Below are 19,806 nucleotides of genomic sequence, written 5' to 3'. Positions count from 1 at the left end.
GATCCCTGCTCAGGGAACTAGATCCCATATGCCACAACGAAGACCCAGCGCAGCCATAAGTACTTTTTAAAAAAAGTTTAGAATGATTCTGCATACCTGGGACTTTTCATAGATTCTAATAAATCCTTATTATTCAACCCTTTAAGGTTGATGCTATTAGTTTTTCACCTTTAAAATGTTAAGTCTAGATTTTCCTTAAGGTCACAAGGTTAGCTATTACATTGTTCACCTAAAAATTGTCCTTCAGATATGACTTGATCAGAAAAAAGAACAAATTCAAACCAACTAACCTCTCAGCTTCATGAATCCCAGATAATTTTCTAACCAGCCACCAGTGAAGATGTAAACTTTACCAACTGACCCCCCCCATTCTATTAATTGGCTTAAGGTAGTTTCGTTTCCCTCACCTGTACAAGCAACATATTCCTTGATATTGCCGAGTTCCCCTCAAATATTTCTCAATCATTAAGAAGATGGTAATAAATGTTATAATAAACTACACTGGAATATTTGGGGGGCATAAAGACACTCAGATCTAACTGCAATCAAGGACACTCCCAGAAATTACAGCACCTAAAAAATTCACAACCAAATTGGATGTTGTCTCAGGAATTGATTAAAGGATCTCACTCCGAATAGCCATTTGAGCTATCTTCTATTTGACTGAACTCTTTAACAAATTTGCTTTGAACATCATTTACAACCCAAATTTTAGGTAGCTTTGGCTATGTTGGGTCTCCGTTGCTGTGCACGGGCTTTCTCTAGTTGCGGTGAGCAAGGGCTACTCTTGCACGGGTTTCTCATTGTCGTATCTTCTCTGGTGGGGCACAGGCTTCAGTAGTTGTGGCGCAGTGGTTTAGTTGCTCTGCGGCATGTGGGATCTTCCTGGACCAGGGCTCGAACCTGTGTCCCCTGCATTGGCAGGCGGATTCGTAACCACTGCGCCACCAGGGAAGCCCTACAACCCAAATTTCATTCTTTGGTGGTGGGCAAATTTTTGCCACGTCTTAACAGATGAGATTAAATAACATCTGAGGGCACCTTTGCTGGCCCAGTTCCCTAGAAAGGAATGACAGAACCAACCTGATAGTAACTTGATCCAAGAATACATTTTTAATTACTAGGAGATAATCTGGAAAGAAAAAAGTTGGCATTATGTATGTCTCTGCCACCCAATAACACTGCTGCTTGGTGTTCAAAAATAAAGTTGAATCTTGAAATTTTTCTTCAGGTTAAATAACTGAAGCAAGTAAGGGAATTACAAACATCCCTCAAAAGGGTTGGTAGAAAACTGTGATGCCTCTAAATTCAAACTGAGTTATCTTGATATCTGAATAAACCTGTAATACTTATGATTCAGCCCTAACAAATCAATACAGTAGTAACAGAAATTCAGGCAGGTGAGGAAATCAGTATTGGAAGGAGCAATTAGCAGCAACATCCCCTACTCAAAAGATTCAACCTAGACACAAAAACTTGAAGCAGAGTTCAGAGTACAAATCATGAAGGGTTGCTGCCCAAGTAAAGTTAAAGCTCATAAATGCAGTTAAATCAATTTGGGAAACCAGTTTGAACTTATACCATTTTCTCCAGTATTTGCTTTTAAATAACAAGGCATTTTTTCCCCCCACAAATACGTCCAGAAAACGTAGGAGAGACTTAAGGATGCCCAGGTTTGAGGCCTGGTCAAATCAGTTTGGTTTTCTTTTGGTAAGTTCCTCAGTTTTGATATAATACCCTAAATAAGTAGTACGGTACTAAGACTGATACAGAGGAATGTAGAGGGACAACTTGAGGGCAACAGTTTCACTAAGAATTTTCCCAAAGAGGCAACTAAAAAGTCAAAGAAACTAATATTCTATTTCCAAGTTTCTGTGACTTTAAAACATTTCAAAAATGAAGATTTCTTGTGGCCTTTTTAAGAGAATTTTATTTGAGTGGTTCTTACAAAGATTGTTGCAATATGAAAGTCATTTGTTTGATAGAAATATCAAGCTGTCTTGTCAAACACACTGAAGTAACCCAAAAATATATTTCAGAGCTCACAGAGCTTAAAAAGAGCAAAGATTATATGCAACCAGACAAAACCTATTTCTGCATTTCCTATTTCTTGCTCAGACTGCTTTGCTTACCAGACTGTCACTAAACATCTTGAGGAAATGCAGGGATCATTTTGTTTGGAATCTTAGACACACCCGAACACATAATATTTACAAAGAAACTTTTACAGATACATTAATTGAAAAGATACCATCCAGAAATGTAATTTTGAAATCTCCTTTTCTTGCCAGTTGATCAGAATGCAAGATGAGATGTTAATCAAACAGCCCTTTTAGCTGTCTTGAATTTCCATAAACTATGTATTCCAGAAACCTCTGCTAAACCATTAACCAAATATCAACATTAGTGAAATGTAACTGCTGTGTAAAAAGTTAGGCTTCTGAAACATTAAAAACATCATTACATCCCTGTCTGCCTTTTTATGTTAAGCACATTTGTTCCCCTAGAGCTATTCCTATAGATCCTTAATGTAATTTTCTACATGTACATTTAAAAGGCAGAACAAGAGAACAGCTTTGTATACAGTGGGATTTGCTAGTTAGGGAGAATGAGCACACTGCATTCCTGTTAACATTTTTATTTTTTCAAGGTAACAGGAACTGTATACAAATGACAGCAGACCCTTGCCTCTTTATTTTTATCTAAATAAAAGATAACTCAAGATGAATTCTCAAGAAAGAAAAAAAGCTATGTACATAAGGGACTATATTTTCCTTCATCGTCTACTTGGAACCAGTAGTTGTGTTGCTGTCATGGAATCAGGAAAGAGGTTGTGGTAAGTTGGAAGAGGTACATACGCTGCTGTTATCATTTTACCTGTTGAAAGAAACACATATGGTTGTTTAGCTTCTTCACTTAGATTAGACCATTAAAAGCAATCACTCAGAAAAAAGGTCAAACTCACCAGCAAACCACCTGCCATGCAATGCATTGACAGCAGCAATGGCTGCAGCAATTGATGGGCACTTCACATACACATTGCCCTAAAATACAACAAAAAAGGTTAAAGGTGTGATATACAACATGGATTCCAATAGGTTTATTCAAGTTACCTATAGAAAAACTGCTCTATAACTTTTCCACTAGCTAATATATATAACCTAGAAATTCACTGAAAATACTTCATCATCCCCAAAACTGGCCTTGTTACTATCTTCTATGATGTGAAAGCTGCTGAAGAATGAAATCAAGGTGCCAGAATTTCATGGCAACCTTTGAACACTAACCAGCAACAATAATGCTACATGATGACCTGAACTATTTTAAAAGTGTCTTTATTTCGTAGGGGGTGTATTTAGTCAGTATGCTAAAGCTTCTCTCAGGAGAAAACAAAAAACCCCAACACGCTCTAAGGAAAAACAGTGATCATAATATGCCCCAAGTGTGTGAAAATTAAGACACAAGAAAGTAACAAAATACCTGAGCTGAATTTTTGTCAACATAAATATGAATAACTCCTCCATGTTTATTACATTCTTCAATCACATCATCTTTAATCTCTGTATCCCATCCAACTTCTTCTTCTCTGTAACAAAGTATTAAATCTATGAGACACTACTCAAACTTATAAAATGATACACATATATTCCAATCTGTCTAAAAAATCTTAAGTGTGTTATTTTAAAAATCATTTGCTTAACATTTAAGTGGTTAATTGACATCTTTCAAAGATACTTATACCAAGTTTATCACCATTTCATAGGACTAAGAAAAGTATATTTGTATACTGGTGATACAAATAAATACTGATACAAACTTCACAGAAAACTACTAGATATAAATGGAAAACATAAAATCTACAAAGTTTTCAAATGAATTCCAATCTTACAAACACATTCAAGGGAAATAATTCATAATGTGCAGAAAAATAATTATACTAAAAGGATCAAAATTGGGGCAGTGTTTGAACTATGAAATATGTTGAAAACATGCTAAATGTTAACTTAGACAAGTTAAACATTAAAGATTTCACAGCATACCCTTCTGAACTTGACCAAAGTATATTACTTACGTTTGAGGGTTAAACATGTTAGAGAGTTGGAAACACTGTGTTGCAAGAGGTTGAACAGAGGCAGCTGCAGCTAATGCTGAAGCTAAAAAAAAGAGAAAGGGAGAAATCAGTTTCATGGAAAATGCATCAGAATATCCCTATGAATAAAACAAAGCCCAATATAACCACTGGACCCACAGGGTGAAACTAGGGTAGCCAGTCACTTCACTAATTCACCATATTCAATAATGCTATCAAACATCAGTGTATATAACAATACCCCATTTTAGCTGCCAGAAAGCTAAGGCAACTTAGTATTTGAGACAGCTGATCCTAAGTTGGGACTTTTGTTTTTAGAAGGGAAGTTAAACCTTAAATGTAGTGAAAATTCATTCAATTAGACAAATATCAATAATACAAACAAGAAAATAAAAACAAGACTGATTTCGTAGGACTGCTGGAGTTAATACCCTGAGAAGCAGGGGATGATGCAAATACAATATTAAAATGCCAACTAAATCTATACCATGTTTTATTTCTTATGTTTCTGCCTATGAATATATAGTTACATATTTTCTTTTAAATATATAAACATTATAAAAGGATGAAGTTTTAAAAATAATATACATAAAACCATCCAAGTATTTAAGATTTAACATCTTAGGACTGTAAAACCTACAACATCAAATTAATATTTTTTAAATGATTAGGTCTGTTCTAGCAGGAGAAAACACTAAAAAGAGTAATATGTATCTATAATAGTCATTGTTAAAAATAAAAAACTACTGGACACTAATACTTAGGAGCAAATTTAAACCAATGTTGGTTTTAAGTTTGAAGTGCATTTTCCAAGACAGTTGCTCCACTGCTTTTATGTGACTTAGAAAACATTACCAGTAGCTGTTACAGAACTCACCGTAATCATAATATTTGACCAAATTTCATTCCAATACATAACAATAATAAACAAAGCTATGGATAAAACAGTGCATTAGAAATTATGGTAATTAAAATGAACAATAACCTGAGTAAGTATAAGAAACATTCCACTGAATAAAAACTAGGGCTGTGCATGAAATACATCATAAAAAAGATAGTTTCTGATAGAGTAACAAGTACTTTTTGCTTCTTTATAGTTTACTTCAATAAACAAGTATTTGTCTTTCATAAAACTTTGTATGAAAATAAAAATGCTAAGATAACTAACGTCAAATTCTACTGAAGAAAGTTAAAGATGCAAGTGTGCTTATATTACAATAAAAAAATGAAGCCCACTGTGTACCTTTATCATAAACAAATGGAATGAAGTATGCTTGGAAAAAACACTAGAAGGTCACTGTATGCTATGAATACTGAAAAATATTAGAAAATATATCATGGAAATATTCCAGCTCAACCTAGATGAATGCAGAACACAATGAATTCAGCATAGAAATATAACTAAGAGGAAAATCCACCAGTTCTACTTTTAAAAATCTGTTAGGAAAAAAAAAAGATTGAGTACAATTGTCTCTTTTGCTGAAAAAATTAAGATACACATTTAATTCCTGACTATCAAGGAACAAGAAAAGACCTTTTTCATACAGAATCATTTACCTAAACGACTTTAAGTATATCCTATAAGATACCAAATTACTGCAACAAAATGCTATATTAAGTGGCAGAGATTTACTTGATAATTGAAAACTAAGAAAATAGCCTATTTTATAAATTGTTTCACAATCTCTGAAATCTGCATGCAATTTAGTTCTGGATAATCTCATTGCTTGGTACTGCTTACACAAATCACTGGAGTTAGTTTTTCCTAACCTTATATTAAGTTCACAGACTCCATGTTCTAAAAGATTTGTCTACCAAAATGACAAGTTTCATTTTCTGACATCTATATAAAATGTACAATCAGAACACAAAGATAGGCATACAAAGTTGAAAATAATTCTAAGCAAGCTATAGCAAAAAAAGCATGGACATTTATCATCTTTATTCATGTAATTGTAATGACTTGGATTAGGCCTTCTGGCTTACTGTTAATGACACTGTATGTCATTCTGACAAAACTGGGCCCAAAATACAAACTACAGTAATAATTATGATAAAATATATATACACAACTATGTCCTGCTACATTAACATCCACTTCAAAAACAAATAAAAAACTCAACTCACCTTCAGTCTGTTGGGAAAGTCTTGTTTGCAAATCTATAACAAAAGAGAATTCTACAGCTCAGTGCAGGAACAATGAAGAGCCTCAACTAACAGGGTAAATGTCAGGAAAGCATTAATAAAAGAGGACTATGGTAGCAGGGTTTATCAAAATGAACTTATAGTAAAACCTGGCAGCCAAACCTCCTTCCCCATTCCTCATTGACAAGGCTGTGGGGCCTTTTTCTTTCCTCCTATCCTAGGAAACTTATGCCTCTCTATTCCTATTCCTAGAACTCTTCCACATCTCAAAGGCATTCCACTATACTACTCTTCACATGGGAATAATGGGAAATGGGGAAAGGGAAGCACACCGGTCAGAAAAATGCATGAAAACCCTGATCTTGAGAATTCAATTCCAAGTACTTGGGATATTCAACTATTTATTGTTCTATCAGTGTCAGTAAGCATTTTAAACTTTAGAAGTTTATGGTGAAAGAGTAAATACTGCAACAGTACACGTCAAACACTTTCAATAATCTACCGATTAAGTAGTGAAAAACCCCATTCTAACCATATGTATATATTATTTAAGTTCTTTTAAGTTGTCATGTCCAGCCCAGAAGGTGGTAGTTTTATTAGGTCTGATTTCCTGGCCTATTCTGGAAATTTAATGAGGCAGGAATGAAATCTCATCAGATTTACTATATGTAGTACAAGAAAAATCTAACCATCTAGTCTGTATTAAAAATAAACAGAATGGTGATTTCTACCAATATATTTTCTCATATAATCATTAAAATTCTACATGAGAAGGCCAATTAAGAGAAAGCTGCCATCAAGTGAAAGCAGCAGCAAGTGTGAAACGTGAAGAAAATGTCACAGTATCCAAAGGTATCTTGCAGTTTAAAAATTATAGATATATATACAACATAGAAATTGTTTGAATTCAGTAACCTAATTTTCAGTAACACGTGATTCAACTGCAATACTTTATTACCATTGGGGCTTCTTGTTGAGTATACAAAATGATCATAAAACATAGGCAAAAATGAAAAGGGATCTGCAGCCCAAGTCACATGGGGATGTAAGAATACCTGGGTCCTAGGTGCTCAAAACTGGCATCCCAGGGAGCTGAAGAAATGTAACTGGTGTATACTGAAGGAACTTGAAGATATGACCATAGGAACATTGTCAATAAACTTTAAATTATAAAGCAATTTGTTTTTCCCTAAAATGGGAAAAAATGTATAGGTATCAGAAATCCATGCTATATTAAGTGTATATAAATCAAAACTTCAAAAATGGTTCTTCAGGTCATTTGTAACAAGTTAGGAAACAAAGCATGGGTTTCATACAGGTAAGAACTAACTTATCTTAGAAAAGACCCGTTAAACTTCCAGAATAAAGACATGTGGATATAGTGATAGGCCACTCTTGGTTTCAAAAAACAACTTTTAAGAACTTCGGCAACAAGGGCCTCAAATATTGACATCAACACCAGTGATTTATCTTATTTTAACAAGGAATGTGTAAGGTTTTAACGACAGAAGAAAAATACCCAGTTATGTAAATATTTACCTTAAAATAGAGTGCTGATTAGTAATTCAGTAGTAATAGCAATTTACTGGAAGTTTTAAGAAAACAGTACGAAACTTTAAAATCATCTATCAACACTAAAAAGGGGGAATATAACAAATAATTAACTAAATGGCTATTTTAAGCAATCCATGGACATTTAGAATTTTCAGCCTTAATATAAACTACCCAGTTAAGTGTGCCCAGGGAAGTACAGTCATTCTTCATTCATCGTAAGAGAAATAATGGCTTAGGGAAGTAATAATGTCTAACACTGAAAAACTATAGGCGAAGATATTGTTTACAAACCAAATCAACACATTTGATACAGCAGCCAGGATATAACAGAAGATTGTTTAGGAATGAATCATATGTATTTGTATTAAATCCCTAAAGGCACCAGCCTCTAGTGAAATATCTAGAATATGGTAAACACTCTAGCATTTTTCTAAATTATTGAAAGAATGACCTGAACAATGGGAAGCAACACACGGATACAGTTTTCAGGTAAAATAGTTAACTGTCAAACCAGAGACTAGGATATATTTCTGAAGTGATGGGTTTCCTTTAGTATCTTCAATTACAGTACGTGACATTCTATGACTACGTGTTCACTGCAAAGAAATTAAATGTCTAATACTTGTTTAAATCAAAACAATAATTTATTCATAAATACAGAAATGCACTAATAGTTATAACTCTCCTTCTCATATGAATACACTAACATGATTGTCAGTAATTTTAAAGAACTACCTATCAGATTTCAAAATATATCGGTTTGAAAGGAAGCACAAGACCCTAAAGTACTCACAAACTTTCGAATAGTCACTAAAAAAAGGAAAACACAGAAGTGCCCCCTATAAAGAATAATGCAGATGCAGAAACGATCCTCTCTATTAATGGCTTTTCAATTGAAAAGGAAATCATGAAGCAACCACACAGAACTTTTTATATATTCAGATGCAGTACCATGATCTTATATTGCCATACTTTCTTGGGTTAGTGTTTCTTGTCATCTAAAGTACAAACTACAAACGGTTCTTCTCAGATATTCTAAAAGCAAGACTTCAACATCTCAAAATTTAATACTACCCTAGCTCATAGATTTGGGTTAATTTCAAGTACCTGAGCCACAAAAGAGAAGAAAACAATGTGATTCATAAACTAAACCCATTGTTACATAATCGTAAGAAACTATCAATTCTCTCCCTCTTTTCCTCACCTCTCCAGGCACTTCATTCTATAACTCAAAATCTCAAAATACAGTTGACCTTTGAACAACTTGGGGATTAGGGACACCAACCATCTGAGCAGTTGAAAACCCATATGTAACTTATAGTAGACCCTCTATATCCTTAGTCCTTCCAAATTCATGGATTTAACCATGTGGTATTTACAACTGAAAAAAATCCATGTGTAAGTAAAACCCTTGCAGTTCAAACGCATGTTGTTCAAGGATCAACTGTAGTATGTTCTAATTAGGAAAGCAGTATTCTCTGCACTCTTAACACTGTAATTATTTTAAATAAAGCTTGATTCAAAGGCCTCTGGTAGCTTTCCAAACAAAAACATTACAGAAACTATTTTTCCTTTGAAACAATATAAACTTTTTGGTCTTCAACACAAGTGACAGATTTAAAGAGACTTAACAACTTACAGGGACTTCCCTGGTGGTCCAATGATAAAAGAATCCGCCTTATAGTGCAGGGGACACGGGTAAGATCCCTAGTCAGGGAACTAAGATCCCACATGCCACGTGGCAACTAAGCCCACGCGCCTCAACTACTGAGCTCGCATGCTGCAAGCTACAGAGCCCACACACCCTGACACCTGCACACCACAACTAGAGAGAAAACCCGCATGCCACAACTAGAGAGGAGCCCACGTGCTGCAACAAAAGATCCCGTATGTCGCAACTAAGACCTGATGCAGCCAAAAAAAATCAATCAATCAATCAATCAATCAAAACAAACCCAAAATACAACAGCAATTTCAACTAAAAATTGGTATGCAGGGTTCAAAAATACCCTGACAGTTTATTATGAGTGGATAATTATGTCCTGTATCACCACTTCCTTACATGAACTCTTGAAATCTGTAAGTTAAAAGTACTTGATGAATTGAATTCTCAGTAAGTCCTTTTAAATGCAAAAATTTGGCAAATTTTCGAATTAGGTGAAAAAACAATGATTTCAAATAGAAAAGATTCAATTCCTACCTGCCACAGCACCAAATGCCAGAGAGCCACTCATTTGCAAAGCCTGCTGTGCTGCTGGTGGGATCTGCAAGCCTGTACCTGTAAAAGAATAGGTCTTAACGTCCCTGCTTTAAGAGTGGGAAAATCCTAGTTTTCTGGTTGCTTAATACGAAAGTCACTTCATTAAAACAAATTACAGTGGTCTTTGGTAGCAGGGCAGGTGAGATTTTCCAGGATCTCCTCGGGTATCAAAATCCACAAATGCTCAAGTCCCTCATATAAAGTGGCGTGATACAGTCTGCCCTCCGTACTCAGATGCAGAACTCACAGATATGGGAGGCCAACTGTACAGGCAGGACATAGTATTAAGCACTGCAACTAAATTTATTCTGAAGTATGAGGATATAATAGAAAGCAAAAGAAATCCTGTAACATATGCTGTGGTACTCAAAAAGCACCATCATAAAGTAGATTCCATTATAATTAAGGCAATGAATTTCACCTATGAAACCACATGTGCCGCCCAAGGATAACAGTCAACACCAAAATAAGAAAAAATAATTTTCCATTTATTTGTCTGCATGGTTACCTTTCTCATTACGGTATCAACAAATCATTCACAACACTAGGATAAACTTACCCTCTGCGAGTCTAGCCATTAACTGGAGACGACCAGTTGTTCCCAAGTCAATTCCAGTCCTTTCCAGTTCATCACTGTCCAAAAATGAGCTAGCACTGGAAGCATCAGTACGTTCAGTAACATGACCAACTTTCATCGGCCTTCCTGCTAGCTCAAATCCATTAAGTTGTTCCAAAGCTTTCTTGGCACATTCTGAATCAGAAAACTATACAATTGAGAGGGGGATAAAAAGTCCAGCAATTATTTACATATGCAAGGTAAAGAAACCCTTACTTATTAAAGCTAGTATATTCAATAATTACATCTGCAAGGATGATAAAGTAACAAGTTCAAGCTATAAGTAATATAACCTAAATTATCAGACCACCAACGTTTACGCATATTAGATTTATTAATGTGGTGGTTTAAAGGGCAAGACATTATCAAGTAATGACACCTGTCTTTGGGAATAAAGAATCTCAGTAACAAAATGTGAAAAGTAGTTTTTCAAACATCAAAACCCTTTTTAATATGCTGGAATAAATTAAAATGTTGCTTCTTTTCTCTCTTAAAAGTACACTATTCAGGAAAATTAAAAGTTCAACTCGGGCTTCCCTCGTGGTCCAGTGGTTAAGACTCTGCACTTCCACTGCAGGGGCATGGGTTCCATCCCTGGTCAGGGAACTAAGATCCCACATACCACAATGCAGTCAAAATAAATAAATAAAAAAGAAAAAGAAAAAAAGTTCAACTCAGGTTTTTAATACAAAACTTAATTTTTAATACAAAATTCTGAGTCATTGTTTTATTGCCAGTTAAGTAAGTATTAGTCTTAATTTCAGGATGCAGACACAATAAAACTTTAATTCACACAATCTGGTTTTAATATAATGGAAGAACGGGCTATATTCTAATTCCACAGCTTCATCTTTCATCAGAATGTTGAATTGTTTAAAAATAATTTTTTTCCATTATTGAGATGGGAACAATTACAGATAGTAGTTACAAAATATAAAAACATTTACACACACAACAGAACCATGTAGATTTACATGCTCTTGCTTTAAAAAATATATTTCTTTATTTATTTGACTGCACCAAGCCTTAGTTGTGGTAGGCGGGATCTTCGTTGCCACATGCAGGAGCTTCGTTGTAGTATGCGCACTCTTAGTTGTGGCATGTGGGCTCTAGTTCCCTGACCAGGGATCAAACCCTGGGGCCCCTGCATTGGGAGCTTGGAGTCTTAGCCACTGGACCACCAGGAAAGTCCCTACATAATCTAGCTTTGCATACAAATCAGTAAATCATAGGAAATAGTTCATACTTGATTTATGTTAAAAAATTAAAATGCTCTGCAAAATGTCTTCATTGTTTACATGACATTTAGTAGTGTTCTAGTGAAAATATGGCCAGTGAGCAAATATTCAAGCACTAAATCTAGCACATAGAACACTAAATACTTTAGACAGTAGGAGAAAATATTTGTAAGTTGCATGTAAAATCCCTTGAACACCTTTTTTTGGGGGGAAGGGGAGATCATGCTAATGTTACTAGTAACAAATTAGCATGTTGGTGTTTTATAACTTTTTTCTTTTCACCAACACACACTGAGATAGATAAAATCCCACTGAACGGTGGAACGCATTATCACTACAGAATAGGTTTCAATTTTATCTAAATTTGGTTATAAGACACAATTGTAGTTTCTTGATAAAATCTGGGATCTCTATATTTTTAAATTTTTTTTGTGTATAATGGCAGCAATGGTGACAACTACCTGTATTTTAAACTAAAAATGTGTTTCCAGCACTTTCCAAGGTTAAAAAATAATTTGAAAAACTGTTCTCATGTAACTGGATTGCATCATGAACATTAATATTTACTTTTAAAAGGGCACCTCCATTCACAATTATTCACAATTATTCCAAGCTGCCACTTCATACCCTATTCAGGCACTGGGCTTCAACGGTCAGCTACAAACACTTTTAATAAGGCAATCCTGGTCATGGTTGTCCGACGTGTCCATATAAAAAGTAAGAGAATTCCAAGAGACCTTTATGCAACTAACATCCTGTGTCACAAAAGAGACTGAAGAAATCCTAAAGGAGTGAATGACTTCAATTACATGAACAGTTGGCTAACCAAACTGACCATAAACAGAATGATAGCAAACTGCTTTAAGTTTCACATTTGGTGGACACCTTTAGCTACTAAGAATTGGCTACTAACAGCAAAATAAGTTAAACCACTTGAAAATATTAACCTTACCTCCTTCCCCACTATCAATAACCAATAAAGCTTTACACTACGCTATTCAAATCAAAAACTTTTAAGTCATGTTAATCATGGTTAATTGCTTACCGTAATAAATCCATAACCCTTGGATCGACCTGTTTCACTGTCCATCATGAGCTGGATACTTTCAATCTAAAAATGAAAACCACAATTATTATTTATATAAATGAAAAAGGGGTGCAAAAGTATTTTACCCCTTGAAACATGATTTTAAAATGGCTCCCCCTAAAACATAATAGAAAACATATCACAATCCCTCATACCCAAAAAATCTTTCTAGAGGCCGAGGAACTTCCTAAACACGAAGTTATGCACTGGGAAGTCTTTTGCATCAAAACCCACTAAAAATCTTAAATCCTTTGCAGAATACAATGTTAAAAACTAAATCAATCTTTTTTCTTCCCCTTTGCTAAAATACACCAAATGTTAATTCTCAATTATGCCAGACACAATAAATTGCCTGAAATGTTGGAATAACTAAGAACAATGGGATGTGGCTGATGGTTGCACAACACTGTGAATATGCTACAAAGCAATGATTGTTCACCTTAACTGAGGGAACTGTATTTACTACATCACAATATCCCAACGAACTCGGTCATACAAAGGAAGCATGAACAATTAAAAAACAGCACCCACATATTATATTTCATGTTCTGGTTGTTTCAAGAACGTATTCATTTTGTAATGACTGACCAACTCATACAATTATGATTTGTGCACCATTAATATGTGTATATTTCCAATAAATATAAAGCACCCACAAAATTCAACACCCCAACTTTATCATTATTGACACATAAAACAGTTTAACAAAGGGGTTGAGTGGGGTAGTGAAAGAAAACAACGAAATGTATATCCAAGGGCCATAAAGATTAAGTAGTGGACAAGGTACGACAGGAACCAAGCTTTTTATTCATGGCCACACAATGAATTTTTTAAACCAGAGCACAGCCTACTAGTAACATTTATTCTAACATCTCTTCTAAAATGAGGAGAATTAGACTTACCCTGGTGATTCTTTTGAAAAAAATGCATAAAAAAATCAAATTACTATGTTGTGTACCAGCAACTATTAGTGTTGCAATTCAACTGTACTTCAAAAACAGACTCATGGAAAAAAAGATCAGATTTGTGGCTAACAGAGAGGTGAGGGGTCGGGGGTGGAGGGCGGAGGGAAGTTTTAGATGAAAGTAGTCTAAAGGTACAAACTTCCAGTTATAAATCAGTACTAGGGATGTAGTGTATCACCACACTGCTGTATACCATAAATTAAGGCTCAAGAGTAAATCCTAAACGTTCTCGTCACAAAGGAAAAAAATTTGTTATTTATTTCTTTAATGTTGTATCTGTATGAGATGACAGACGTTCACTAAACCTATTGTAATAATTTCATGATGTATGTAAGTTTAATCACTATGTTGTACACCTTAAGCTTACACAATGCTGTGTCAATTTTATCTCAATAAAAAAAAAAAAAAAGGAAAACCTTTTCCTCAGCTTCCGCTAAGGTGCTCAGTCCTTCCGAGGAAGCTAAGGCCGCGTTGGGGTGAGGCCCTCACTTCATCCGGCAACTAGCACCGTGCCCGGCAGACCCTGCCTAGCCCTCGCCCGCACCGTCTCGGAGCTCGCCTACATCTACTCGGCCCTCATCCTACACGACGATGAGGTAACAGTCACGGAGGATAAGATCAATGCCCTCATTAAAGCAGCCGATGTAAATGTTGAACCTTTCTGGCCAGGCTTGTTTGCAAAGGCTTTGGCCAATGTCAACATCGGGAGCCTCATCTGCAATGTGGGGGCAGGTGGACCTGCCCCAGCAGCTGGTGCTACACCAGCAGGAGGTCCTGCCCCCTCCACCACTGCTGCCCCAGCTGAGAAAAAAGTGGAAGCAAAGAAAGAGAAATCTGAAGAGTCTGATGATGACATGAGCTTTGGTCTTTTTGACTAAACCTCTTTAGTAGCACGTTCAATAAAAAGCTGAGTTCTTTAAAAAAAAAAAAAAAAAAAAAAAAGAGGACTAAATGGGCATAAACAGTCTAATTCTAATTCCTTACATATTAAGTACAGAGAAGCTTATATACCCTTAAATTTTCAGTAAGAAATACTATCCTAAGAAACAAACCAAGAAAAAAAAATCTCTTGCTCCAATGCACACTACATTTTATCATTCAGGTCGATTTTTTAATAATTGAAGCTAATACTATGCATTTCACTGTAGCATTACAAATGTTGACAGATTCTGTCTTCAAATGCTATCCTCAGGGAAACTATCTTGATCTAAGTTGTCTCAAAAACTTTATAGAACCACTCCAATCCTAACATTAATCTCTTAGAAACATGACAAAGCAAATAAATTATTGTGCAGTTACATTTGTTTCAAGATTTAGGATCCACTAAAAAACTTGGGACTTACCCTTCCAAAAGGCTCAAAGATCCCCCGAAGCATATCTTCAGTTATGTTAAAGTGTAACGAGCCCACATAGAGCCTCATAGGTCCAGCACTTCCCTTTTGTAGATTGTTTGCCATCGCTGCAGCTCTGTTTTTTTCTGCCTACAAGTTAGTTAAGACAACACATAAGGCACATCACACATCCACTTAAGAATGAATAAATACCATTTTGAGCAGAGTAGCAAATCCCACTCATACCTTAGGTTTGCTTAATGACAACTGATATCAAATTATGCTAAGTGTAAGTCATACATAAAAGAATATTGGGGACTTCCCTGGTGGCGCAGTGGTTAAGAATCCGCCTGCCAATGCAGGGAACACGGGTTCGAGCCCTGGTCCAGGAAGATCCCACATGCCACGGAGCAGCTAAGCCCGTGCGCCACAACTACTGAGCCACTGCTCTAGAGCCTGCGAGCCATAACTACTGAGCCCACGTGCCACAACTACTGAAGCCGGAGCACCTAGAGCCTGTGCTCCGCAACAAGAGAACCCACCGCAATGAGAAGCCCGCGCACCACAACCAAGAGTAGCCTCCGCTCACCGCAACTAGAGAAAGCCTGCACACAGCAACAAAGACCCAATGTAGCCAAAATTAAATAATAAAATTTTTTAAAAAATTAAAAAAAACCCTACATTATGCCAGTCTAAAGCAGCATCCTGGTAACAGATATGCCAAATGTGGAAATACAAGATTATCTCCTGAAGTGTTAAATACACTCATTATTCATGTGCTCTCAATATCACTGTTACTCAACGTACAGTACACCAACTGGCTGTCCATCTTAAAAGGATTAACATCAATATAAATCAAACCAAGTAAACCATTCAGTTCAGCAGTCATTTTTTCCCATACCAAGTACTTCTCAAAGGAAACAGTTCTCCATTTATACTCGAACACAAACTCCTTTAACAAACTGGGGCATAATAGGAGGTTAAAGTTAAATGAATTCAAAATCTCATTTATCAATGTGATTCTTCTGAGCCCTTTGCCAGGCCAACGTACACACTATTAGGTTTGTCCTCCATCATGGGAAATGAATTGAGCAATGATTCCCCCCAGCCTGCTTCCTAACAATTCTTTTCTTACTGTGACATATGATCAAATGATAAGTACCCAATATTACATACTGCTAAAACACTATGTAGGACCTACCATCGTCTTTTAGAGATAGAAGGTAGTAATCTGACCACAGTTACAGCTTAACAGTGAAACTGGAATTTCACTTAAGATCTGGTTACAAATTTTGTGCCTAACTACAAAATGATGTAAAAGCTTGATGAGTAACCAGATTTTTCAGGAGTTGTAAGGAGTATTTGTTTCAGGGGTTTGAAAAGGAACGAACATAACAACTGTTATTTTGTATCGCTCAAAAAATATTCTTTAAATCCTCAGGAATTCCCTGGCAGTCCAGTGGTTAGAACTCGGTGCTTTTGCCACTGCCATGGCCCGGGTTCAACCCCTTGTGGGGGAACTAAGATCCCACAAGCCGCTCAGCAAGGCCAAAAATAAATTCTTTAAATCCTATATTCTCCATTTAAAAAATCTAAGTTATCAGGTTGTCACAGAAATCAACTTGTTTCTTAGTACAAAAAGGTACTGATGAAAAATCAAAAAACTACTTTCACGTTAATATACTCAATAAAGGGGCTTCCCTGGTGGCGCAGTGGTTGAGAGCCGATGCAGGGGACACGGGTTCGTGCCCCGGTCCGGGAAGATCCCACATGCCGCGGAGCGGCTGGGCCCATGAGCCATGGCTGCTGAGCCTGCGCGTCTGGAGCCTGTGCTCCGCAACGGGAGAGGCCACAACAGTGAGAGGCCTGCGTACCACAAAAAAATATATACATATATACTCGGTAGAATGATATATCCCAATTTTTCCATACCTAAATGAACTAAAATATTAACACTAATTTCATTTTTACAAAGGCAACACTCATTTATTGTGGAGCATCAGCAAAGAGGAATTAAATCATAATTTGGATTATCTTAAAAAACATTCTCCAAATTAGTCTGAAACATCTTACTTTCAAGAAATGCTAGAACTAACAGCTAGCTGTTCAAACTATTCTTAACATTATATAAAATCTTTCGCAAGTATGTATTTTAAAACAGTGAAAATATTAAATTTACTAAAAATGTCAAAACCATTCCATTTAAAAGATCGGAAGGGGAAAACATGTTCTTAGATGCTTCTATCCCCAAATAAGAAGTCATCACAAATCAGTAAAATTCTAGAACAAGTTCCCAAGTCTTTTCCATGAAATAAGTATTTACAACTTACATTAAAATGGAACAGGATGTTATTAAGAACACACAATTATCAAAGAAATCAAGGCAAATTTTTTTTTAAAAAGCTACCCTGAGAACATCTGACTTATGGTAGGAAGTGGTGATTGTGTAAGGCTCAAGGCGTTACAACACAACTCTAAGAAACAAGTTTCTAACACTACCAATGATCAAATTCTTAACCAAGAAAAAAGTTACCTGTGACGCCTGTACTATGATTGGCACTCCTAAAACCCGCTGGCCAGTTAATCCTATTGCTAGAGGCACTGAGCTAACATCGACAAATTCCACATAAGCAATTCCTTTGGAACGTCTTGAATTTCTATCAGAAATCATCCTCACATCTCGAACCTAAAAAGAAAACACACACTTTAGGTTCTGTTTGTGCAACCATTCACAGTAAGTATAATAATTTCAAAAGACAAAAGAGGCATATCAATGATATTGCAAAGCAAGCCATTAAAAAGATTTTTTAAATAGGTAAATTTGTAGGCCCAATTCATTTATCAACATACATCAATTCCAACACTATTAACTTCCAAGTGAGGCAAAAAGAAATGGTATCAAAAATAAATTCCCTGGACTTCGTTCAGTGGCTAAGATTCTCCACTTCCAATGCAGGGGGCCAGGTTAGATTCCTGGTCAGGGAACTAGATCCCACATGCCGCAACTAAGTTTGCATGCCGCAATTAAGACCCGATGCAGCCAAATAAATAAATACTAAAAAAAAAAAAAAAAATTCCCTAACTAAATTCCACCAAACAAAAAAATGTATTTAGATGTTTTCTAATTTTATCTGTCACACTGACAATTGCTAAAATGTTGTTTGCAGTTTCTACTTAAATTAGCTCTGTAAATAGGCTTAGATTACCTTTCCTACTGTGGAGAAAAACTCTTCCAAATCCCTTGGCCGAATTCTTGCTGCCAGCTGCATACAGAAAACGGTCCTTGCATCTCTTTCCTCAGGAGTCAGATTATCAATAGGCTCCCTAACAGGGGTAAAGAATATAGAATTAACTTTATAATTTATTCTTTTAAAATAACTCTTAATGCACATTTTCAGTAAACAGAATAAACTTTCCTGAAACCAGTTTGTCATTACTCCCAAGCCCATTTTAACTATGATGTATATAGAATGTCCATAAAATAATTCAGTGTGACTCAATGCCTTCAATATGATGATAATTTCTAAATGTTTCTTCTGATAGTATCTTACATTATCAGGACCAAAGTCCACTGGCCTCTCAATCTTACAAATGGTACTCTCTCCAGGATAATAAAGGGCCAATCAGAAGCCTGAGAGTTTAATGACAGTCACAAGTAATAACCCCTGAGTCCACACTAATGTTGGACTGGTCCAAATTAGTAGAAAGGATGTTTCCCCAAAAGGAAATCATAAAATAAAATTAAGTTTCATAATCACAAATGACAAACTTGAGAGTAAAACCCCAAATGATGAAAACTATTTGACTCTAAGAATTTTTTTTCACAAACTGAGATAGATACATGGAATACTGAGGCAGCTGTTTATCAGAATTAGATCAGTCTTACTAAGACTCTACAAATTCAATACCCGAAAAAATACTTGATGGTTGTAGAATACAGAGACAGGAACAATTAGCAAGTCAAAAATGAAAAGCAAGAGATTATCTAGCCGAATAACAATAGTGGGATTTAATCTACTCATGCTTACAAATAGATGGTGTACACTTCTAAATTTACAGAGGAAACTAAAAGTGCCCAAATATGTGAGAAAAGTAAAAGAGCACAAGAGATAAATTTAACTTAATGAACGTCAAGGAAAAATAACATTGTCTACTGACATTATTATAAATAATTCTACTAAGATTAAGGTTCTAAGTAAATCCTTAAAAATGTAAGCATAAACATGCTCTTCCTTAACCATGTTCTGGACATTCTCCGGAAGAACTTTACAAAACTCACGTTACATCCCCTTGAGAAATCTGCAAGTAATTTTAAACCTATTACCGTAACACAGCGGTACAAAGCTGACTATATCCAAAGAATGAGAACTAAACGCGAGTTTTCCCATGAAAGAAAACTAAATATTAAACAAAAACTGTTACGAAGAGCGCCTTTAAGAACATTAAGGCTATCACTAAATCCTAGGGTTAGAATACGTCAAACAAGAAGATAGACTCAAAAGTTAAAAGGTACCTTTTAA

General features: G+C 35.7%; 1 protein-coding gene across 9 annotated transcripts in view; it reads right to left on the bottom strand.

Annotated features, from left to right (window-relative positions):
- Positions 1–1,098: 1,098 nt before the first annotated feature.
- The window catches only part of RBM39 (RNA binding motif protein 39), a 31,246-nt gene continuing 12,538 nt past the window's right edge, over positions 1,099–19,806 (bottom strand). For 4 of the 9 annotated variants that reach the window (XM_060030888.1, XM_060030892.1, XM_069541476.1 and 1 more), the window contains 11 exons: positions 18,493–18,610; positions 17,820–17,972; positions 15,299–15,436; positions 12,949–13,014; positions 10,609–10,813; positions 9,990–10,067; positions 6,218–6,268; positions 4,073–4,154; positions 3,481–3,586; positions 2,966–3,044; positions 1,101–2,877 (listed from right to left, as the gene is read on the bottom strand). In XM_060030888.1, coding sequence (XP_059886871.1) covers positions 2,777–2,877; positions 2,966–3,044; positions 3,481–3,586; positions 4,073–4,154; positions 6,218–6,268; positions 9,990–10,067; positions 10,609–10,813; positions 12,949–13,014; positions 15,299–15,436; positions 17,820–17,972; positions 18,493–18,610 — 1,177 coding nt within the window. In that variant the 3' untranslated portion in view covers positions 1,101–2,776. Of the gene's footprint in view, positions 2,878–2,965; positions 3,045–3,480; positions 3,587–4,072; positions 4,155–6,217; positions 6,269–9,989; positions 10,068–10,608; positions 10,814–12,948; positions 13,015–15,298; positions 15,437–17,819; positions 17,973–18,492; positions 18,611–19,806 lie in introns of all 9 variants that reach the window. The other 5 variants (XM_060030884.1, XM_060030890.1, XM_060030891.1 and 2 more) reach the window with 4 other exon arrangements.

This window comes from Delphinus delphis, chromosome 15 (genome assembly GCF_949987515.2).
Source record: "Delphinus delphis chromosome 15, mDelDel1.2, whole genome shotgun sequence".
Taxonomy (NCBI): domain Eukaryota; kingdom Metazoa; phylum Chordata; class Mammalia; order Artiodactyla; family Delphinidae; genus Delphinus; species Delphinus delphis.
This window is presented reverse-complemented; position numbering and strand designations above follow the sequence as displayed.